At 35.2% G+C, this 25,132-nt stretch overlaps 1 protein-coding gene across 2 annotated transcripts in view; it reads right to left on the bottom strand.

Moving 5' to 3' along the window:
• The window catches only part of LOC142221425 (ADP-ribosylation factor-like protein 3), a 162,024-nt gene that overhangs the window by 15,635 nt on the left and 121,257 nt on the right, over nt 1–25,132 (bottom strand). Inside the window, exons 4-5 of one of the 2 annotated variants that reach the window (XM_075291146.1) lie at nt 19,481–19,717; nt 19,220–19,408 (exon numbers count right to left, since the gene is read on the bottom strand). In XM_075291146.1, the coding sequence (XP_075147261.1) occupies nt 19,388–19,408; nt 19,481–19,717 (258 nt within the window). In that variant the 3' untranslated portion in view covers nt 19,220–19,387. Of the gene's footprint in view, nt 1–19,219; nt 19,409–19,480; nt 19,718–25,132 lie in introns of those variants that run through there. The other variant, XM_075291145.1, reaches the window with a different exon arrangement.

Below are 25,132 nucleotides of genomic sequence, written 5' to 3'. Positions count from 1 at the left end.
CGATTTGCCTGAAATTGGAAATCTAGAGGTATTTTGGGACCCCAAATATGTGTGCCGAAATTGAGGTGTATCGGTCCATTTTTTGGTATAACCCCCATATAGACCGATCTCTCGATTTTACTTCTTGGGCGTCTAGAGACTATATTTTGTAACCGATTTGCTTGAAATTGAAAACCTACAGGTATTTTAAGATCACAAATAGGTGTGTCGCAAATGGTGCCTATTGGTCCATATTTTGGTATGGCCCCCGTATAGACCGATCTACCGACTTTGTTTATTGGGCTTCTAGAATCCGTAGTTTTTATCCAATTTGCCGGAAATAAGAAATATAGACGTATCTTAGGACCATAAAGAGGTGTGTCGAAAATGGTCCGTATCGGTCCATGTTTTACTTCTTTGACTTTTACTTCGTGGACTCCTAGAATTCGTAGTTTTCACCCAATTCGTCTGAAAGTGGAATTCTAGGGGTATTTGAGGAACATTAAGAGGTGGTGGGTATTGGTCCATGTTTTGGTATAGCCCCCATATAGACCTAACTCCTGAATTTATTTCTAGGACTTCTGGAATCCGGCTGACCACAAATAGGTCAGCCGAATATGGTGTGTGTCGACCCATGTTTTAGTATAGCCTCCACACCGATCTCCAGATTTAACTCCTTGGGCTTCTAGAAACCTTAGTTTTTATCCGATTTGCACAAAAATTTAAATATACTGGAATTTTAGACCCTCAAAAATTTGTATCGCATTTATTTTTACCGGTCTATTTGGCAAGGCATGCATAGAGACCGATTTAACTTCTTGAGGGTACACCCAAAGAAAAAATATTTTGCTCCGGAATGAAATTTTAGACAAACGAAATTCCCCTTTCGTATAAAGTATTTTCGTTTAGAGCAAACTAATCCGAATTTTTGATAAGCGCTTCAACGATTGTCTCTAAAATTTGTGTCAAAAGAAAACTTTGCTTGCTTAAAATTTCGTTCCTCAGAAAAGAAAACACTTCTTTCAGGGTATAGCAGGCGCACTGATCATGAAAATTGCTTGAAACTGAAAGTAAAATTTCCAAATTTTACTCATCGTATTCATTTAAATAATGGCGGAAAAAATCTACAGATTTAAGATTTCAAATCAAGGCGTTATTTTATCATATGCACAATATGTGTATGATTTCTCTAAAACTCAAACAAAATTGGTTCTCATAAATCCACAATCTGATCTGGTAGGTAGAATCTTTAATTCTTTTTTTGGAGGAGCGTATTGGTTTAACTGATTTGCTTGGGAGAAGATTTGTCATCGAACCCGCTATGACGAAGAGTTTTCAAAGTAAACTATTATATTTGATTCATGGTGGTGGGTATTTAAGATTCGGCCCGGCCGAACTTACTGCTGTATATACTTGTTTATTTTTTATTATTTATTTTTTAATTCATTTTTTTATCGATAATTGCTTCCCAATTTTTCTAATATTTTCTGTTCCTTTTATTTTCATGGTACTTCATAAATGTGCATATTATGACTACTTATGACGATTTTTCTTCCAGAGATACGACGGCTAATTTGATTAAGATCCTAACTAGACAACGTAATGGCTTAAATATTTGTCACATTAACGCTCAAAGTTTGAATAATAAACATGACGAGTTCAGACTTATTTTTGAAAATTCCAACATGGATGTAGTTTGGGTTTCAGAGAATTGGCTGAAAGCTTCGACACCCGATTCCCTTGTTAGTATGAAAGGACATTCGCTTTATAGGGCGGACAGAACTCGCCGTGGAGGTGGAACTGCCATTTATGTCAAGAGCCAATTGCGATCGCGTTTTTACACCAAGTCGGCGCCGGACAATAGTATGGAGTATTTTTTATAGAGTTAGTCAATGTAGAGAAGAAATTGTTGGTTGGTTGTGTTTGCAGACCAAACAATAATATAGACATAGATGATTTCTTTAATGACATTGCACCTCTTAGCATTGCTTGCACGGATGTTATAATTGCTGGCGATTTCATTTCTAATACATTTTTGGACACCCATTTGACCTCACAGATGTCAGCAATCGGCCTCTCCGCTACAAATTCTACTATACCCACACACTTCGCTGGTACTAGTAGCACTCTTCTTGATTTGTTTTTTTTGTTAGTGATCTGTACGACATTCTTTTGTACGACCAATTGCTTCATGTTCGCGAATCATGATTTGATATTTATGAGCTACAGGTTTGGGATTATTAAGGAGGTTGGGACGTACTCATATAGGAACTTTAATAACATAGATTTGGACCTTTTGCGACTTTCCTGCGCCACTGTTGACTGGGATCAGGTATATAATATCGTATCCGTTGAGGACCAAGTTGATTTTTTGCAGGATCATATCTGTACCTTACAGCATGGTTTTGTTCCCATGGTAACTAAAAGAATTCTTCCTAAGGATAAACCCTGGTTTTCTCATGAGATTCATGATGCATTTGAACGCAGGAACATGGCTTTTCGAAGGTGGAATGTTTCAGAACGTCGAACCTGTGTAATGAGTATCACTCATATAGGGACCGGGTTAATAGAATGATTAGGTCAGCTAAGACTAGATATTATTACCAGATATTCTCCTCTGCCATTGATTCTAAAAGGACTTGGAGGATCATTTGAGATATTGGAATAGATAGGGACTCCAAAGTGGATGGGTCTGATGATCTTAATAGGAACTTTACCAACATTCCTTCAAACCCAATTGAGCTGGATTTTTACAATTTTGACTTGGATCTTGCAGTTGGTCACGTCAATGGTTTTGGGTTTACTGGTATAGATCAGAATGATGTCCTGTATGCAATTTCTATGATAAGATCTAATGCTGTTGGTTTCGACGGGATTGATCTCAGGTTTATAAAAATGGTATTACCCTTCACCCTACGGCATATCACTTACATTTTTAACAATATTCTCATGACAAGCACTTTTCCTAACGTATGGAAACACACCAAAATTATACCACTATCTAAGAACTCAAAGAAATACCGTTCCATAACTATTCTCTGCTATTTTTCAAAGGTTGTTGAGAAGATAATACACAAACAAATGTACACTTACATACATGAGAATAATTTATTGTTTGAGAAGCAATCAGGTTTCCGTTCGGACTATAGTTGTATCAGTACTTTGGAAGTCACGGAAAATATTCGATGTAGTCTAGGGAATGACGAAGTTAGCTTTCTGTTTCTTCTTGACCATTCCAAAGCTTTTGAAACTGTAGAGCATAATATGTTAGGAGCAAAGCTGCGGAATTTTAAATTTTCTTCCTCGTCCGTCCGTCTAATTCTATCATATTTACCTCTCAAATCGTGTACAATCTGTGTGTTCAAAATTTTCTGTATCTAGTCTACTACCTGCGGAAAGAGGGGTGCCACAGGGATCCATTCTGGGACCTCTGCTTTTTTTCTATACAGTAATGACCTACCTCTGCATTTATCGACCTGTAGGACCCATATGTACGCTGATGATGCACAAGTGTACGTTAGTTGCCCAAGAAAATAATTCAAGATAGTATTAGATTACTGAAACAGGATCTTTCGAGTATATGTAGATGAGCGAAGGCAAATGGGTTATGTCTAAATCCCCTTAAATCAAAATATTTAACTATTACGAAAAGGATGTCTCGTTTTTCTTGTGATGTGGATATTGTAATAAATAACGAAAAATTAGTTATTGTACCTCATGCTAAAAACTTGGGTTTGATTCTTAATAGCAATTTGACTTGGATGACCCATATAAAAGTAGCTGTTGGCCAGGGTTATTCGAAGTTACGCTCTTTGTGGGCTACTCAAATATTTACTTCTCAGCGGATTAGATTACTCTTGGCGAAGATATACATAATTCCCGGAGTACTATATGGTTCCGAACAGTTTGCGAAATGTGATTCGGCCAGTAAACGTAAATTGCACTCATTTTTCAACAATGTGACCCGTTATGTTTATGGATTGAAACGTCATGAATCGACATCTCAGTATTCGAAATCCTTATATGATGTTTCACTCCAAGATTTTATCCTCCTGAAATCTCTAACTTTTTTGCACAAGATAATATACAAACACCACCATACTTATTCTAGAAACTCCAGTTTACAAGATCTAACAGGGGAAAGAAATTAATACCTTTTCCACATCGAAGCCCAGTTTCTGAATGGCAATTTTTAATATTTGTCGTGCGTCTCTGGAACTCTCTTCAACATGAACTGCAAACCACCAGTAATGCATTAAATTTTAAGGACAAACTTTTAGAATATTTTAAGCAATTATGATTGTTTGTTTGAAAATAATTAAAATTTGTTAAAATTCACGATGCAAGTTTTAGTTTTTTCATTATTTTTCTTTATTATTGTTTTTATTGTTGTTATTGTTTTATTGCTTCAAAATTGAGTAGGCATTAATTAATTTATTTATATGTTTGTTTATATATTGTACTCTTAAATTACTTAATTTTTCTTATTTCATAATTTCTTCCAATTAATTAATAATATTCCATTGTTAGCTTTAAGATATTACTTTTTCTTTCAACCATTACGGAGTTTATCCTCGTACTGTAATTATAAGAATTATATGTTCTTGTTGTGCGAGATTTAATAATAATAAAAATACAAATACAAATTTTACTATATTATTTTTTAACAATCTCTCCGTATACTACACTGAAAAAACAGTGAACCCTTTTTCATTGCAAAATGAACTAAACTGTAGTAATATTGACCATGATTTAGCCCTTAAGATTTTTTTAACTTGTCTAGTTTATAATTTTCTTAAATTTTAGTTCATCTATAACATTGTAGTTTAGTTCATTTTTACAACACCATAAGATTTATATACCCCTACCAAGTTAAAAAGTCAGTATTATTTTGGTTTACTTGCTTATTTTGTGGGAAATCCGATAATAAAAATTGGTTAACAGTTTCTTAAAAATGTCGACGACTAAACTACTTTTAAATCAATCATTCCACAGTACAGAGAAATTAAATAATTAAAGGAACAACAAACCGTTTTACTATTATGAAAATTTTCATACATTAAAATTAAACTTTCTTTAAGCAAAAGTACTTTATTATAAAAACTTATGATGAAAGTTCTTAATACAATGTTTTTTGTGAATAAAAATGATGACCACGTGGAACAGAGAGTAGTTCATTTGAACCCGCTGTTTGGACATTTTTTTATTCATCGTAGGTAGTTTTTTTCACATATCTTGCTGGAAAAAAATGGAAACAAAAATGAAAATTGTTAAAAATTAACACCATGTAATGAAATATAATTTTTAATTCTTCATTTTAGGTTGTAACTTGTAACCATATTTGGGGCATTTTATCAAATGGTGTAAAGAATTCAACTTTTCTTTGGAAAACGTATCTCATAAAATGTGTACCTGAAACAATTAGAAAAATAATGAAGTATTCTATATAAACTCATAAAACTGTGTTGTTATCGATGTGAAGGATATAATAAAATAAATATTCTAGTTTAAAGAAAGCCAAAGTTTTAATATAAAACTTACCAATTCTCTATTAAATTGTACGCTGAGGGGAAATATAAAAAGTTGTCCAAATTTATTTGGGTTACTCTGAAATTAAATATTAAATAAATAATATGCATTAAAAACCAAATATTCTTGATAACCCTAGACAGTCATCATTTGTCAAAATGACGACACGTAATTTAATTTTCGATTTAAAATGCATTTTAGTCTATTGGGAAATGGTAAATTTAAGTTATACTACTTCGACCGTTTTATGAATTTTTGTTTTATACTACTTAACCCTGGAAAGTCATCCTTATTTTTTATACACTAACGTCATCCTTCGTCATTTTGACTACGGCTTATTTCAAGACGCTATAATTTACATCGTAAGCAAAAATGAGAACCAAAATTGTGTTTATTTTCTTGTTCAATTTGTTTTTAATTAGTATAAAACAAAAATTCGTAAAATGGTTGAATTAGTATAACTTAAATTTATGATTTCCCAAACGACTAAAATGCATTTTAAATCGAAAATGAAATTACGCGTCGTCATTTTGACGAAGGATGACTGTCCAGGGTTAAAACCAAATTGAATAAGAAAATAAACTCAAGTTTGGTTCACTTTTTCGCTCACGATGAAAATTTTAGCGTCTTGAAATGAGCCGTAGTCAAAATGACAAAGGCTGTTAATGTCCAAAAAATAAGGATGACTGTCCAGGGCTAAAAGAAAGTTAAAGAATCCTTACCAATTCACTATTAAATTACAGGCAAAGGAGTACTAACAATTTGTGGGGTTATTCTGAAATTAAATATTAAATATTTCATTAAAAATATTACATTGGTTTCCAAAAAATTTGATTAAAGAAATACTAAAATAAGGCATTAAAAACCTGTAATTTTGATGATAAAAAGGTCACAAAAACGTAAATATTCGAGTTAAAATAAAGCTAATTTTTAAAAGAAAACTTACCAATTCTCTATTTTTTATTTGTTCGAATCCATCTGGAGTTGCTCTGAAATTAAATATTGTTTTTACAACAAAGAAAAGCATTAAACTGGTTTCCAAAAAAATTAATTAACAAATAATAATATACATAAAAAATATTTTTAAAAGAAAGTCATATTAAAAAAATACTTACCAATTTATGAATAAACTATACGCTGAGATATAACAAAAATTTTCCAAATTCATCTGGAATTGAATATTAATTTTTTACATAGAATAATAAAAATTTCAATACTCTTTCAATTTCAACATATTTTCCTCAATATTCGTTATAACTTTTTTCTAAACTACCGATAAAATATTAATAACTTTCATTTAAAAGGTTTAATAAACAAACACCAATATATGTCTCAAAAATCCAAAATATTCCATTCCTTTATACTCCCTTGTTGCATACCTACTTAAAAGATGCAACAGCCCACGCCAACGCCAACTATACAACTGAAGCATGCCAAACAAAACCAAGCAAGGCCAAAACATTCCTACAACAACAAAAACACATGTGCCTTTATTGAAAACAACCCCTCATCCAGCCAAATAAACCATCCGCGAATAACAAACACACACAAACCACTAAATGCACAAAAATAACAAACAACCCCACGCTCATGTATACACAACAAAACTCAAGTAACATCATCTTTACATTAATCACATTCCACTATGCCGATAAAGATGTCTGTACTATGCATTAGTTCATCGCATCTGCTGACAATTTACTCTAAGAATAATATTCGTAAAGGCACACCAGTTTACGATCAATGAAACGTTTAACTTAAAATTTGCAAAATTTTCAAGAAATGTTATCTACCATTTTTGACGAAAATGTCTATAAATTTAATTACATGTGAACTAAAAATATTTCATTGGGTAATTTTTTACCAGCAATTATTAACTATAGGAATTGTCAGTAAGAAATTGCTATCCACTTTCAAGTTCATTTTTCGTAAAAAAATATTTTCTCATACAAAAAAATCTTTTAGTAAATTGCACTTATTATTTAAAAATATTTTATATTTCACAAGTAGTTTTATAGCATGACAAACGAATTTTTAACTACCAGTTAAGAAATTTTTTAAGGAAATTTCCATCGTATTTTGTAGGCCATGAACTAAACGATTGCTACTTAGAATTTGTAAAATTTCCTTCCGAGTAGTTAATTTTCGTTGAAGATGCGAAAAATGAACTAAAATTCTGGAAAATTCTTGTAATATGTTAATGTAAAAATTTTCTTAAATTTACGAGACACTTTTTTTCTGTGTATAACAACACGATTCCAACTAAAAAAAACAACCCACGCGCAAACATATCGATTACATCGATGACAGATATCAATTACAGGTAGATAAAAGAAATATAGGAAAAAGTTCTATATTCTACCAAGTGTGTTTCCTTAAGTTTTGAAAGGATTGAATACTTCTTAGTACGAAAGAATTAAACTATTTTTCTATGCCAAGTGTGATTCGTATGTATGATAAGCTTTCTATAATAAAGGAAGCCAGTATTATAATAAAGGAAGCCAGTATTATTATATTATCATTTTGTAAAATTTGAGGAAACTTAGTTTTAGTTCGGTTTTTGTTTATTTTTACGAATGCTTTGTTATCAGTGAACAAAATTTTTTTGTTCAGTAGTAAATTCTTTTACCCCGCGAAGAAAACAGTATTAGTAAAATGCCATGCCTTATTCTAGTTAATGAAATATTCCTAACTGCTTTCAGTTTAGGATTTTTTTACTGAAACAAGTAAATTTTATTATTTCACACAAAAATTTAACTTAATGGAAATAAAATGGCTAAACTAAATTGATGATCATTTTTTCTTTAGTTTCGAAGGCACCTTTTCAGGGTGTAGCGAAAGTCAAAAGTCGGCCGGGGACGACTAAATTATACCCTGCCCCATTTTGTTGATGTACATTATCGATACCATCTCAAATCCTTACTTACTTGTGTAAAATTTGAAATCGATTGGGCTAAAACTGCGACCTAGACTTTGAGCACAAAAATGTATTTAGGTTAGGTTAAAGTGGCAGCCCGATTAAATTTCAGGCTTACTTAGACTATTCAGTTCATTGTGATACCACATTAAACTAAAAGTACATATTACATATGGGCACTTTTAGTCTTAACCACTGAACCTTCTCAATATTTATTTTTGTGGAACCAACCAGATTGCTCCAAAAACATTAACAAACTGCTTAAGTTAACGTTTTCCAGGTCCGCCAGTAATCTAAAGCTATATACTCCTAAAATTCGCTTACGTCTTACACAAAAAGCAGGACACTCACACAAGAGGTGTTTAATTGATTCCTTTTCCTCCATATCATGACAGATTATACAATAGTCAATACAATATACAATACTTCGCACCTATATTTTTTGAAAATTCGCCTATCAGGCAGCGACCCGTTATAGCAGATATCAGGAGTGCTATCTGACGCCTTGAGAAAACTAGCATATCTAGTATGCGGTTTAAGTTTAAATGGGGCCATATTTGCTTGGTGTCGTTACAACCCTTGCAATTCTCCCATCGAATATTGGCCATCATAACAGCCTTCTCACACAGTAAGAGTTTGCAGGTGGCCAGAGGCATACCAACAGATTTTAGTTACCCTGGAATATGTAAGGTAGTTCCTAGCCTTGCTAACACATTTGCTTCGCAGTTCCCCTATGACCAGGCACCCATATTAGGTTAGGTTAGGTTAAAGTGGCAGACCGATTAAGATTCAGGCTCACTTAGACTATTCAGTCCATTGTGATACCACGTTAACTAAAAGTACCTATTACATATGGGCATTTCTAGTTTTAACCGCTGAACCTTCTTGATTATTTTTCTTTGTTGAACCAACCAGATTGTTCCAAAAACATTAGCAGACTGCTTAAGTTAACGTTTTCCAGATCCGCCAGTAATCTGAAGCTATATGCTCCTAAAAGTTGCTTGCGCTTTACACAAATGCAGGACACTCACACAAGAGGTATTTAATTGATTCTTTTTCCTCCGCATCATGACAGCTCATACAATAGTCATTATACTTCGCGCCAATAGTTTTTGCAAAATCGCTTATCAGGCAGCGACCCGTTATAGCAGATGTCAGGAGTGATATCTGACGTCTCGAGAACATTAGCATATCTAGTGTGCGGTTTAAGTTGAAATGGGGCCATATTTGCTTGGTGTCGTTACAACCCTTGCAATTCTCCCATCGAACATTTGCCACATAACAGCCTTCTCACGCAGCATGAGCTTGCAGGTAGCTAGGGGCATACCAACAAATTCTAGTTCCCCTGGAATATGTAAGGTAGTCCCTAGCCTTGCCAACTCATCCGCTTCGCAGTTCCCCGGGATGTTCCTATGGCCAGGCACCCATATTAGGTGAATATTGTACTGCTCAGCCATCTCATTGAGAGATTTGCGGCAGTCGATGGCGTTTTCGAGTTGAGGAACACAGAATCCAAGGATTTTATTGCAGGTTGACTGTATGAGTATATATTAATGCCCACATTTTTTGGAACATTACTTCTCAGCCAATTCGCCACCTCTCTTATTGCTAATATTTCAGCCTGAAAAACACTACAGTGATTAGGTAATCTTTTCGCTATTCGAAGTTCCAGATCATTAGAATATACTCCGCACCCCACTTGTCCATCCAATTTGGAGCCATCAGTGTAGAAATCTATATGTATTCTTTATTCCCCGGGGTCTGTGTGCACCACGCCTCACTGTTGGGGATTAGAGTCACAAACTTTTTGTCGAAAAGTGGACTCGCCAAAGTGTAATCCACTACGTTAGGCACATCTGGCATTATTTTGAGGACAGAACTGTGACCGTAACCTTTTTCCGACCACAGCGATAGCTCGCGCAACCGCACAGCCGTTGTTGCAGCTGACTGTTTGACCAAAATGTCTAAAGGCAATAGATGCAGCATGACATTAAGGGAATTTGTTCCTGTCTTGCTGAATGCGCCTGAGATACATAAGCTCACCATACGCTGAACTTTATCTAAACAAGTCGGTTTCTGAAGTGCCGGCCACAAGACTACAACACCATGTAGCATTATAGGTCTAACTACTGCCGTGTATAGCCAATGCACAATTTTTGGTTTTAGTCCCCACTTTTTCCCTATTGCCTTTTTGCACGAGTACAAAGCTACCGTGGCTTTTCTCGCCCTCTCTTCAATATTAAGCCTAAAATTCAGCTTCCTGTCCAAAATAACGCCAAGGTATTTTGCACACTCAATAAAGGGAATTTCAATACCCCCTAAGGAAATGGGCCTAACCGTGGGAGTTCTGCGATCTTTGCAGTACATGACTAGTTCTGTCTTTGCTGGATTTACACCAAGACCATTATCTTTCGCCCATTTCTCAGTCATCCGGAGAGCTCTCTGTATAATATCTCTGATTGTGGATAGGAATTTTCCCCTGACTGCTAGCGCCACATCATCTGCGTATGCCACCACTTTTATCCTTTCTTTTTCTAGGAAACCAGAAGGTTGTTTATAGCAACATTCCAAAGAAGAGGTGATAGAACTCCTCCTTGGGGAGTGCCTCTGTTCACATACCTTTGTATGTTTGCTTGTCCTAGTGTGGCTGAAATACGTCTCTTTATTAGAAGTTCATCTAACAGCCTAAGTATACCTGGATCAACATTCAGAGTTGTCAGTCCATGTAATATCGAGCTCGGATGGACATTACTGAACGCCCCTTCGATGTGTAGAAACGCCACGATTGTGTATTCTTTGACAGATAGTGAGCTTTCAATAAAGCTGACTAGTTCATGCAATGCGGTCTCAGTAGACCTGCCCTTCGAGTATGCGTGCTGTCGTTTCGAGAGCAAATTTGAATCCACGCTAGTTCTAAGATACATGTCTATCATCCTCTCCAGGGTCTTAAGTAGGAATCAGCTTATCCTCGATTGGTCGGAAATCCTTCGCACTCGAGTGAGAGGCTTTTCCTGCTTTAGGTATGAAGACGACTTTTGTTTCCCTCCACTTTTCTGGAATATATGCTAAGTTTACACATCGTTTATATATCACCGTCAACCAGGGGATAAATCTTTTAGCCACTGCTTGTAATTCCGCCGGAGTAATTCCATCAGGTCCGGGGGATTTGAATGGTCCAAAGCTATTTAAAGCCCATTTTATTCTAGATTCCGATACAATTTCCTCGATAGGAAACGACCGCTGAGCCACTGTGGCACCGCCAGAACCTGGTTCAACCGTCTGATTTCCAGGAAAATGTGTGTTCATTAGTACATCCAGCGTATCCTCACTGGACGTTGTCCAATTTCCCTCCGATGTTTTAATGAAAACTGGAGCGGTGTTAGTGGATGCTAGTAACTGACGTATTCTCAATACTGCTACAGTAATCACCCCAAGAGTTTTGTTGAGACCTTCTCAGTTCTCGTTTATATGCTCTCAGATTCATCTTGTGTCCCAATCCTCCGGAGCTCTTGTGGACTTTGCTTTGTTAAAGAGCTTCCTACAGGATTTCCTCATATTACTTAAATCCGTAGTCCACCATGGCGGCAGATTTTCCCCCTTGGCTTCCCTCTAGGGCATGCAGCTTTCAGTGAGATGTTGAAGACCCTAGTAATCCGCTCCACTGCGTGTTCGATATCTTGTACAGTGCTCATATTTGTCTCTGGTATTTCCGGTATCATCATATTGAACGATTCCCTATACCTATTCCAATCAGCTTTCCTAACATTTGGCGGAAATATGGTCTTTGAAGTACGAACAGCCAATCTGAAACTGTGTAGCGATGATCTGAGAAGCTATGTTCCCTCAAAACTTGCCACTCAGATATTTTATCATTCAGTTCCGGAGAGGCCAATGTGACGTCCAAAACCTCTTGCCTGCTTTTGGTGACGAAGGTTGGTGCATCGCCCTTATTGCAAACTACCAGGTTTCTACGCAAAATAAACTCTATTAGCAACTCTCCCCTTGCATCAGTATCACTACTTCCCCAAATACTATGATGTGCATTTGCATCGCATCCCATAATGAGTTTTGTCTTTGTTTTCAGTGACTCCTCAACTACGGTCTTAACGGCACATGGAGGCATCTCCCTATCATGCCCCATGTAGACCGAAGATACCCAGTATTTACATTTGGATATCTCTAGACTGGCTACAACAGCGTCTGCACTGGCTACGACAGTGTCTGCATTATATACGGACTCCAGAAGCCCAAGAAGTAAAATCGGAAGATCTATATGCGGCCTATATAAAAACATAGTCCGACAATCACCATTTCCGGTACATCTCTTTATGGTCCTGGAGTAATTTACATTTCCAATTTCAGGCAAATTGGGCAAAAACTACGGATTCTAGAAGCCCAAGAAGTACAATCTGGAGATCGGTCTATATGGGGGCTATATCAAAACATGGACCGGTACTCACTATTTTCGGCACACCTCTTCATGGTCCTAGAGTACCTCTAGATTTTAAATTTCAGACAAATTGGATAAAAACTACGGTTTCTATAAGCCCCAAATCTGGGGATCGGTTTATATGGGAGCTAAATCCAATCCTGGACTGATATAGGTCATCTTCGAACTTGGTCTGCGTGCAGACAAGATACGATTCTGTGCTAAATTTCAGGACGATAGTTCCTTTATTGAAGACTGTAGCGTGTAGGCAGACAGACAGACGGCCATAAGGACATGCTTATATCGTCTTACAATTTGTCCCTGATCAAGAATATACTTTATATATTCGGAAATCGATATCTCAATGTGTTACAAGCGGAATGACAAACTTATTATACCCCCCCTGGGAATTCCCGGGTATTTGTACCGTGTAGGAAACCTAGTTCATATATTACTACGTTTTACACACAAAGAAAATTTCATTAAAAGTCATTAATACAATGAAAATATTCGTTAATAGTACGAAACGTTGCGTTGATTTGCAGAAAATTCCGTATATTAACAAAAAATTCGTTGTATTAACGAATTCGTTTCATTGGATCAATTTTAACGACACATTTCGTTAATATAACGAAACTTTTTCTATTAGTGTATTTAAAATTGCCCTAATATAAGAAAATTCCTTAATTTTAATTCATTTTTTGTGTACACTAGTTAAGTGAACTAAGGGGGCCACCGTGGTGCAATGGTTAGCATGACCGCCTTGCATACACAAGGTTCGATTACTGCTTCGAACGAACACCAAAAAGTTTTTCAGCGGTGGATTATCCCACCTCAGACATTTCTGAGTATTTCAAAGCTTCTCTAAGTGGTTTCGCTACAAATTGGAACGCCGTTCGGACTCGGCTATAGTCTAAGTGAGCCTGATACAGGGATTCGGAGCGGAATGGAGCGAGGAGCGGAGCAAACCCTTTTTTGGCCGGAGCGGAGCGTTTTCCAAAAGAAAAACCCCTTCGCATCGAAATACAAATATTAGTTCTAATCGAATGCTATGATATTTTCTTTATTTGCTCTGGTATACATTTTGCATAAAGAGTACAATTGATAATGTGGTAATATGGCCAAATTGGTTGAAATCGGTTCAAATTTAGATATAGTTCCAATATATAACATATCTTTCGCCCGATATCCATCTATATGGCCCCGGAAACCAGAGTTTTAGATGATTAAATTTTGCACAAGGTGTACAATTGGCACTATCGTAAAGTGTGCCAAGTTTGGTTGAAACATCGACCACCATGGTGGTCTACGGAATTAAGTAATATGAGGAAATCCTGCAGGAAGCTCTTTAACAAGGCAAAGTCCACCAGAGCCCCTGAGGACTGGGACGCTTACAAGAAGAATCTGAGAGGATACAAGCGAGAACTGAGAAAGGCTCAGCATAACTCTTGGAATGCTTACTGCAGCAGTATTGAGAATACGTCCGAGGCTTCCAGACTACGGAAGGTTCTAGCATCCACCAACTCCGCTCCAGGTTTCATTAAAACATCGGAGGGCAATTGGACAACGTCCAGTGAGGAGACGCTGGAGGTACTATTGGACACACATTTTCCTGGAAATCAGACGGTTGAACCATGTACTGGCGGTGCCACAGTTGCTCAGCGGTCGTTTCCTGTCGAGGAAATTGTATCGGAAACTAGAATAAGATAGGCGCTAAATAGCTTTGGACCATTCAAATCCCCTGGACTTGATGGAATTACTCCGGCGGAGTTACAAGCTGTAACTGACAAAATTATCCCCTGGTTGTCGGTGATATATAAAGGATGTATCAACTTATCATATATCCCAGGAAAGTGGAGGGAAACAAAAGTCGTTTTCATACCTAAAGCAGGAAAAGCCTCTCACTCGAGGGCGAAGGATTTCCGACCAATCAGCTTATCCTCATTCCTACTTAAGACTCTGGAGAGGATGATAGATATTTATCTTAGAACTAGCATCGATTCAAGTTTGTTCTCGAAACGACAGCATGCATACTCGAAGGGCAGGTCTACTGAGACCGCACTACATGAACTAGTCAGCTTTATTGAAAGCGCACTATCTGTCAAAGAATACACAATCGTGGCGTTTCTAGACATCGAAGGGGCGTTCAATAATGTCCATCCGAGCTCGATATTAAATGGACTGACAACTCTGAATGTTGATCCATGTATACTCAGGCTGTTAGACGAACTGCTAATGAAGAGACGTATTTCAGCCACACTAGGACAAGCAAACATACAAAAGTATGTGAACAGAGGCACTCCCCAAGGAGGAGTTCTATCACCTCTTCTTTGGAATGTTGCTATAAATAGCCTTCTGGTTACTCTAGAAAAAGAAAGGATAAAAGTGGTGGCATACGCAGATGATGTAGCTCTGGCAGTCAGGGGAAAATTTCCATCCACAATCAGAGCTATTATTCAGAGGGCCCTCCGGATGACTGAACAATGGGCGAAAGACAATGGTCTTGGGGTAAATCCTGCAAAGACAGAATTAGTCATGTACTGCAAAGATCGCAAAACTCCCACGGTTAGGCCTATTACCTTAGAGGGTATTGAGATTCCCTTTGGTGATTGTGCAAAATACCTTGGCGTTATTTTGGACAGGAAGCTGAACTTTAAGCTTAATATTGAAGAAAGGGCGAGGAAGGCAACTGTAGCTTTGTACTCGTGCAAAAAGGCAATAGGAAAAAAGTGGGAACTAAAACCAAAAATTGTGCATTGGCTATACACGGCAGTGGTTAGACCTATAATGCTATATGGTGTTGTAGTCTGGTGGCCGGCACTTCAGAAACCGACTGGTTTAGATAAAGTTCAGCGTATGGCGTGTTTGTGTATTTCAGGCGCATTCAGCAAGACAGGAACAAATTCCCTTAATGTCATGATGCATCTATTGCCTTTAGACATTTTGGCCAAACAGTCAGCTGCAACAACGGCTGTGCGGTTGCGCGAACTATCGCTGTGGTCGGAAAATGGTTACGGTCACAGTTCTGTCCTCAAAATAATGTCAGATGTGCCTAACGTAGTGGATTACACTTTGGCGACTCCACTTTTCGACAAAAAGTTTGAGACTCTAATCCCCAACAGTGAGGCGTGGTGCACACAGACCCCGGGGAATAAAGAATATATAGATTTCTACACTGATGGCTCCAAATTGGATGGACAAGTGGGTTTCGGAGTATATTCTAATGATCTGGAACTTCAAATAGCGAAAAGATTACCTAATCACTGTAGTGTTTTTCAGGCTGAAATATTAGCAATAAGAGAGGTGGCGAATTGGCTGAGAAGTAATGTTCCAAAAAATGTGGGCATTAATATATACTCAGACAGTCAACCTGCAATAAAATCCTTGGACTCTGTGTTCCTCAACTCGAAAACGGCCATCGATTGCCGCAAATCTCTCAATGCGATAGCTGAGCAGTACAATATTCACCTAATATGGGTGCCTGGCCATAGGAACATACCGGGGAACTGCGAAGCGGATGAGTTGGCAAGGCTAGGGACTACCTTACATATTCCAGGGGAACTAGAATTTGTTGGTATGCCCCTAGCTACCTGCAAGCTCATGCTGCGTGAGAAGGCTGTTATGATGGCAAATGTTCGAGAATTGCAAGGGTTGTAACGACACCAAGCAAATATGGCCCCATTTCAACTTAAACCGCACACTAGATATGCTAATGTTCTCGAGACGTCAGGTATCACTCCTGATATCTGCTATAACGGATCGCTGCCTGATAGGACATTTTGCAAAAACTATTGGCGCGAAGTATAATGACTATTGTATGAGCTGTCATGATGCGGAGGAAAAAGAATCAATTAAACACCTCTTGTGTGAGTGTCCTGCATGTTGTGTAAAGCGCAAGCAACTTTTAGGAGCATATAGCTTCAGATTACTGGCGGATCTGGAAAACGTTAACTTAAGCAGTCTGCTAATATTTTTGGAACAATCTGGTTGGTTCAACAAAGAAAAATAATCAAGAAGGTTCAGCGGTTAAAACTAGAAGTGCCCATATGTAATAGGTACTTTTAGTTAATGTGGTATCACAATGGACTGAATAGTCTAAGTGAGCCTGAATCTTAATCGGGCTGCCACTTTAACCTTACCTAACCTCACCTTGGTTGAAATCCGTTCAGATTTAAATACAGCTCCCATATATATCTTTCGCCCGATTTACACCCATATGACCACAAAGAACAAAGTTGTACTCCGATTTACATGAAGTGTAAAAAGTTAAATTCATATGACCACGGAGACCAAAGATTCACATCAACTATTTTGAAATTGTGCATTGAGGGTACAATTAATATTATAGCAAAGTTGGTCAAAATCGGTTTAGATTGAGACAAATCCCCCATATATATTCTTCCATAAGGCCAAAATACACACATTTTCATTTTAAAATCTCCACTGCTAATACATATCTATCCCATGCTTCTAATACATATCTATATACCGATAAAGCATAATTGTACATCTAACCGATAATCACCATTTTCAGCACATATCTTTATGGTCCTAAAATACCTCTAGATTTCTAATTTCAGACTAATTGGATAAAACTTCGGTTTCTATTAGCCCAAGACCCCAAATCGGGACGTCTGTTTATATGGGGACTATATCGAAAACTTGGATCGGACTTGACTTGCCTGCAAATAAAAACCGAACCTATGACAAATTTTAGGATGATAGCGCCATTGTTTAAGACTGTAGCGTACTTGATTGTAGGGAGTAACTTATAATTTATTCGTTTTTTCTGCGCATTCTTATTTTAAGGACGTTAAATCTTTGGTACAGCGTGTGTACTGTAATTTTCTGTAACAGTTCGAAAACATATGTTAGCACCTATATTTTCATAATTTTTTTATGATTATAAATAAGTAAATAAATAAATAGGCATAAGCCGGCTATCATACAAAACCTTTTTTCGGAAGGTTCAAGTGTGGTTCATTGTTGGGTTTAATGAACTGCCTGAATTTATTCTGATAATTGGACGATAGCTTTGCTGCAAGTAGAGGATGCTGATGAGGAATGTGATAATTCCGAAACGTGCGTCCATCCAACCATCTTGCAGTCTATAGGGCTTTGCCCAAATAAATTTGACAAACATTCTTTTCCTCTGTTGGTTAAGCTACACTTGTAGTTTAGTCAATATATGGTTTTAAGCTGAAATAAAAAAACAACATAAATAGTTTTCTCTAAGAAGGAGTGGGAGCGGAGCATGGGGCGGAGCGGAGCGAAAATTTTTTCCTCGGAGCGGAGCGATTTTTGTTCCCCGGAGCGGTTCAGAATTGCGGAGTTGACAGCTAAAACAAAATTTCATACCCACGAGGTGACCAATTTTCAACGCCTACAGGTAGATAGCAAAAATGTCGTGCTAATCTTCGCATTGCACTGAAAAAATATTAGCATAGAACATCCAACCTAAATTTTAAAAATCCCGCAGTTTACATAATAGAAAGACATTTTTTAACAACCGAATTTTAATTAAAGGAAAGTTTATAATCTTTGCTGTAAAAGTTTTCTCATTAAATATATGACCCGAATCATTGAAATTTGCACCCCTCTGTAGTATGTCTTACAAGTAAGGTAAATTCTATTTAAAGTAAAAATGTTTGATTTAAAGAAATAATTTTTTAATTAACTGATATTTAGAATCTTTTGATATGTGTAAAAGAGCTTTAAATATAAGCCAATCCTTATTTTTTAGTTTAAAGATTTTTTTTTGTAATTAACAAAATATGTTTACTTAAAGTACACAAATTATTTTTTTTTTCTGATTCAATCACTAAATTAATTGATCCAATTAATTTCTAAAATGAAATGTCTTCAATCACGAAAATGATAGTATCAATCACAGTTTTTATTGGACATAAAAAATAAACAAATTTCAATTATTTTTTAATTCAATTAAAAATTTAATTGATGTTGATTGCAAAACTTAATTATTTTTGTAATTAAAATCGTTACTATTCTTAATTACTCTCTTAACTGACTTAGTATTTTTAATTTGATCAAAACATTTATTGTCAGTCACTTTGTTTGTCTGACTAAGTCTTCAAAGTTAATTGTATCAATTTTTTTCTTACAAATTTTCAATCATTGACTTAATTAACTTGCTGTTTCTATCTTGATTGTAAAGTCGATTGCATAGTTTCTATAGATCCATAGGCGATTACTAGAAATTAGCAAGAAAATACTTTTTTCTTAAAAAAATTTTAGACCAACGAATATGGTTTGCAATTTCTATTCGCGTTTCACGTTTGTTGGGAAGAAAAATAGATTTTATTTGATAAAGCTTTAAGTCATCACAGTATGGTAGAAAAAGCCTCTTTTAGCTCGCTCATTTTTTATTATTATTTTTTTTTTAACTGCATTCCCCATATTTCATCGTTTATACATCCCTTACTTAACTCTCATCAAATGTATCGGATTTTAAAAATTTTAAAACTTAAACGTCTGCTTAGAAATTAAAATTGTTTTGCAAGATTTCAAAAGGATCAATTTAGGCATTCCATGTCCTATTATAGCAAAAAAAATGAATTTCTTCTCAAGTCATTACTATTATAGAACAAAATGTTTTTTGTACTTACCCTAATGCCAGTACCCTCAACCGCAGAACACGCCTTAATCTGCCATGTTCGTTCCTCTAATCGCACCAATCCAATAGCTTCTGCTACTTCAGAAGAGGACATAGCATTTGGCAAATCCTGTTTATTGGCAAATACTAGGAGGGGCACATGTTTAAGACGATTGTCCATTAACATCTCAAACAGTTCATTTCCAGTCTCAGCTAGTCGTTCGCGATCCGTACAATCAATGACATAGATCTGCAAAGGAAGAAAACTTTCATATGTTTTTTATATTTTGTAGCAATACAAATGGAAAACAACATTTTATAGGAAAATGTCCTTTGCTGCACTAAAAAAAGCATGTCAGGTTCCAAAGATTTTGTCTTTTCTTTAAAAAAATTTGGTATTTGGTATAACTTTAAAAAATTTGGAGAATACAAGTAAGGATACTTTTAAGACACAATTCCCTTTTAAATTTGCGTTTTGTGTACTTGTTTCAAGGAAGCAAATTTTAATTTTTCGCTTTCACACTTATTTTCTTCATATGCTATCAAAATCCTTTAAAAACGAGTTAACGACAACTTTATTTTCCAAATTAAGACTCGACTTCCAGTTGAAATTATGCTATGTTTGAAGTAAAAATCTTCTTTAAAATAAAGTTTTGAAAAACATATCCTATATTTGAACGATTTTTTGCTTTGTAGTCAAGATGCAAAAAGACAACAAATTTAAAGACAATTTCATTAAATTTAAAGAATTTTTCTGAATTATTAAAGTCAAGTTGACCTTAGCCCAAAAATTTTTTCTTTCATGTTATGATACCCATTTTTAAGTGAATAATTATAAGGACAATACGACTTCATTGAAAATTTAACGACTTATAGACAAGGAAAAAACTTTATATTAGAGATATGCGTCTTTTATGCTGAGCAAAATTTGCATCCGTATTTTAAAGAAATTTATAGGCTAAGGTCAACTTGACTTTAATAATTCAGAAAAATTCTTTAAATTTACTGAAATTGTCTTTAAATTTGTTGTCTTTTTGTATCTTGACTACAAAGCAAAAAATCGTTCAAATATAGGACAAGTTTTTCAAAACTTTATTTTAACGAAGTTTTTTACTTCAAACATAGCATAATGTCTACTGGAAGTCGAGTCCTAATTTGGAAAATAAAGTTGCCGTTAACTCGTTTTTAAAGGACTTTGATAGCATATGAAGAAAAAAAGCTGAGAAAGCGAAAAATTGAAATTTGCTTCCTAGAAGCAAGTACACAAAACCTAAATTTAAAAGAGAATTGTGTCTTAAAAGTATCCTTACTTGTATTCTCCGCTTCTTTGGCTCGGAATCAATACCAAATTTTTTAAAGTAAAGACAAAATCTTTGGAACCGAGTATGCTTTTTTTTCAGTGTATAACTGAATTAACAATAAAATATAAAATTCTTAACCAACGACAATTTTCAACTTTATACTAAACTGAAATGTTTTGGGTCGGCTGACGAAATTTGAAATAGCCGTATATCTTCTTATTTCTAAACTAGCTTACTAAATATGCTCTATATTTTTTGAAGTTATAATTTTTGAATTTGTGTACACTCAAAAAAAAGTGAACCCTATATTTCACTAACCCTAATTCTATTTTAGTGCATTGAATTATTACGTTTTAAGAAGATTTGACTTTAATTATTTTCTGCGTACGTTAGCTGAATTAACTAAAGCAGGGGGAAAAATTATACTAAAATTAAAAAGCAGGGGGAAAAATTATATTAATTATTCTAAAATTAACCAAAGTTTTCCTTCCTGGGTGGTCAATGTTTTTTTGAGTCTTAAATGACATAATTCCTTGATATATTACACCATAAAATGTAATCCTATATTTACTTTAGAAGTAATGAGATAAGTTACTACTACAAACGGAAAAACAAAAGTAAAGAATGGAATAACTACAGTACACATTTAAAAAAATATGTTTTTCACATGCTTTTCATATAAACAAAATGTGTTTCGGGAATTTTTTAAACACAATATTTTTACGTGCAAAAATTTAATGTTCCTAAACTAGCATTAAATGTTAAAACACATATGTTAATATGTTCGAATATATTATGTTTGGGACATGAGTGTTTCATAATAATAATATGTGTGAATGTAAACTGTTGAATCCAACATTCAACAAGTATTGTAAGATCATTCCACTTTTGATTTAATTATCATTTGAAATTGTAAATAATAAGATGTGAATTTGCTTTCATGACATGTGAAGTATCCTTAAGTTTTTAATCTAATTTCGCCGTAAAGGTTTTAAGCATATATCTGTTTCTTTCCTATTGAATTCTACTGAACATAGCTTGTTTAGTTAGCATAAGTTTAGTTTTTTAGTGAGTTCGTTCTCAACAACTCATGAATAAAGTCGGTTGAAATAATTGTAAAATCGAAATCTTTGGGTTTTTCGTATTTAATTGGAATCGGCTTTGGTAACCCAATTTTAATGAACTGCCACTCGAGAGTGAAGAGTTCATCATATAGTCCTTCGAAAAAACGTCCTAAAATAGGTTTAGGACTAAATGAGTTCCAGTGTCTTTTTGAAATCGCCAAATTTTCAAAAAGAGCGTACATTCCAACATCGAAGCAGTGTAGAAAGTGTATACAACGAGTGAATTAAAAGCAAAAAGGCAAATGTTCAACCAAAAATTAACAATGAAAAAATTTCCATTAACGACTTGCATGGAATCGTGACATCTTGAAGCAGCGGGCATCCTACCAGCAGAGGAGTACCAGCAACAAGAAAAAATCCAATAATCAAACATCGAGGCTCTTCGGCAGATCCATGGCTCAAGGGAGTAAGGGGACGAGAGTAGGTATGTGTAGTGGTAATTGGGTTCAGTGAGTGTGATCGTTGCAAGTAAAAATTAAATAACAACAAATATCTAGACAAAAACTTCGAGAAATATCACAAATTTTAAAGCGGTACAACGAAAAGACGAAAAGAAAATAAAAATCGCAAACTTGTAAAGATCCGTTATAATATTGTGGACATTTAAAACAAAAATCAAAATTTCATATAGTAAAGTGAGAAATAAAAATCCCCATAAAGAAAGTGTGAAAAAACTGAAAACAAAAAAAAATAACTTCCAACAATTTCCCTAATGTAAGTGAATGTTCTTAATTTTTTTTTTCATTTCGCCTAAAAGAGAACTTTTAAATACTTCATCTCTTAAATGGACTTATTCGAAGAGTGTCCGTATTTAAAATTGAAAATAATAAACGCGAAAATACCAACATTCTTAATGAACACATCCAAATTCAAATGTCACTCTCTCGCTCTCATCATATTGGTAAACATTGAAGAAGAAGAAACGAAAAGTGATCGATTGCCGGTAAAGAAATTATTCATGAAATATATAATGGATCAGTGAACACAAATATAAACTGTTAAACGTTTAAAAAACCAAATTAACGTTCTTTAAAAGTGTTTTAAAAGATTTTTTCTTGATATTCTTCTTAAAATTTGAATAAATAATATTAATAAAATCCGCAACAAACTTCCACAAAAATTGCCGTACGATTATAACAACAACAGTAGTGATATTTGCAGTGTGAAATATTTGCCCAAAGTAAAGAAAAAAGCAACAACAATATACTGTAGCTGGGTAGGCGTAAAGTTGTTGCATACATATGTACGTATATACGACTGGTTGATGCAGTCATATGTTGTGACGTCATATCTATAACTTAGGGAATGCCTACCTCGAGAGAAAATAGGGTATGCCGATAAAGATTTTTTTTACGGAATTGAAAAAAATATAACCCACTTTTAATGAAATTTTCGTGCGTGTGGATTTCGAAATTTGTAAAACCAAAATTGTTTGAAAAATTGGGAATTGCACACTATATGGACATGAAAGCGAGACGTTTCGAAATTCAATTGAAAAATAATCTATATCACAAAAAAAAGATTTTTGTAAACAAATTCTCAAACGTGAAATATTGGTGGATTCGATTTCAGGATGAATTGTTGACAACAAAATTAAAGTATTTATTTCAAAATTGCTGAATTAAATATATGCTGTATTGAAAAAAACAGATTCTCTAATTAAACCATATTGTTTTTTGGCAAAACATATTTTTGGAAATATTTCAAAAATTTTGGACAATTTATTAATATATAAAATTCGGTCGGTCGTAATCACATTTTCAACATAAAAATTTATCATACCTATCGTGAGAAGGATTGATAGTAATTTCTTCGTAAAGAAAATTTTGCTCCAGCATAGCAGTTATACTCAAAAAATCGAATAATTTTAATCGTATATGGTAGAATGGCCGCTAGACGCAAATTTCTATTTGATTTGAATCAACTGAACATTTTTCGTTCGTCGTACACACCAAGCAGCAGCGTTGCAGGTCATGTTGTTGACGAAGAAGAGCTGGAGCGGAGATGGCAGGAATTAGCATCGAATTATAAGGAGATCATGACGACAGATGAGGGTGAGCATAGCAAGAACTTATTGGAGATGGCTGGAAGAGAATATGTGCCAGCATGTGCAATGTACAGAGAGTGCAAAACCACGATTCACAGTGTAAAACTACAGAAACAGTCCCAACTGGAAGACAGTATTAGACGCGACACCACGTTTACTGCCCAAGAGTTTTCATCATTAAAACTGCCGCCGTGCGATACCCAACCCTTTGAAGGAGGGTATTCGAAGTGGCCAGCTTTCCGAAACATATTTTGGGGTGTGTTCGGTACTCATTCTGAAATATCATCTGCTCAAAAGTTATACCATTTGCGGAACAAAACGAGGGGAGAAGCTTACCAGATTGTGAATCAGTTCGATTTAGTTGATTGCAATTTCGAGCTTGCGTGGGAAGCGCTGAAGACTCGGTATGAAAATCCCAGAATACTTGTACACCAGCAAATGAAAATCTTATTTGGTATTCAAGCTGCTCAAAATGAAAAAGCCAAGTACGTACGACAAATTCAAAGAACAATTAATGACAGTTTAGCGATATTTAGATCTTATAAAATAAAAACTGAGAACTGGGATCCGATCTTGGTCCATCATTGTTCTTCGAAAATTCCAGAAGAAACACTTCGTGCGTGGGAGGGCTCGTTATCCGACCACAAGAAACTTCCAACATGGGAGCAAATGGACGAGTTTTTATCGAAATGAATTGATATGTTGGAAAAAATATCCGATATAAGAAGATCGAACAATAGCTATTCAAACAAATCACAATCTTTTCACTCTAAAATGGATTCGAACAAACTAACATCCGAATGCGCAAAGTGTAATGGTAATCATAACTTAAGGAATTGTGACCAATTCAAAAACATGTCTGTGAAAGAAAGAATGAAATTTGTCTACAATTGTAAAATATGCGTAAATTGCTTATCATCGAATCATTTCAAAGCGAAATGTCCTAGTAAACTAACTTGTTTTCACTGTAATAAAATACACAATTCTCTACTTCACTTAGAGCCAAAAGAAAGAAATTCTTCTCACATTACTCTGGCTAATAGGGGTCCGTCTAGTGTTGAACAACCGTCTACATAATCGAACATGCAATCGGTAGAAAATTCATCAGAGAACCTAACGACTTCTGTTCAAACACATTTTTCCCAACATGAAGGAACAACAATTTTGCCAACAGCTGTTGTGAATATTGACCG

This window comes from Haematobia irritans, chromosome 1, assembly GCF_050003625.1.
Source record: "Haematobia irritans isolate KBUSLIRL chromosome 1, ASM5000362v1, whole genome shotgun sequence".
NCBI lineage: Eukaryota > Metazoa > Arthropoda > Insecta > Diptera > Muscidae > Haematobia > Haematobia irritans.
Note: the sequence above shows the minus strand (reverse complement) of the source record. Positions and strands in the feature narration are given on the sequence as shown.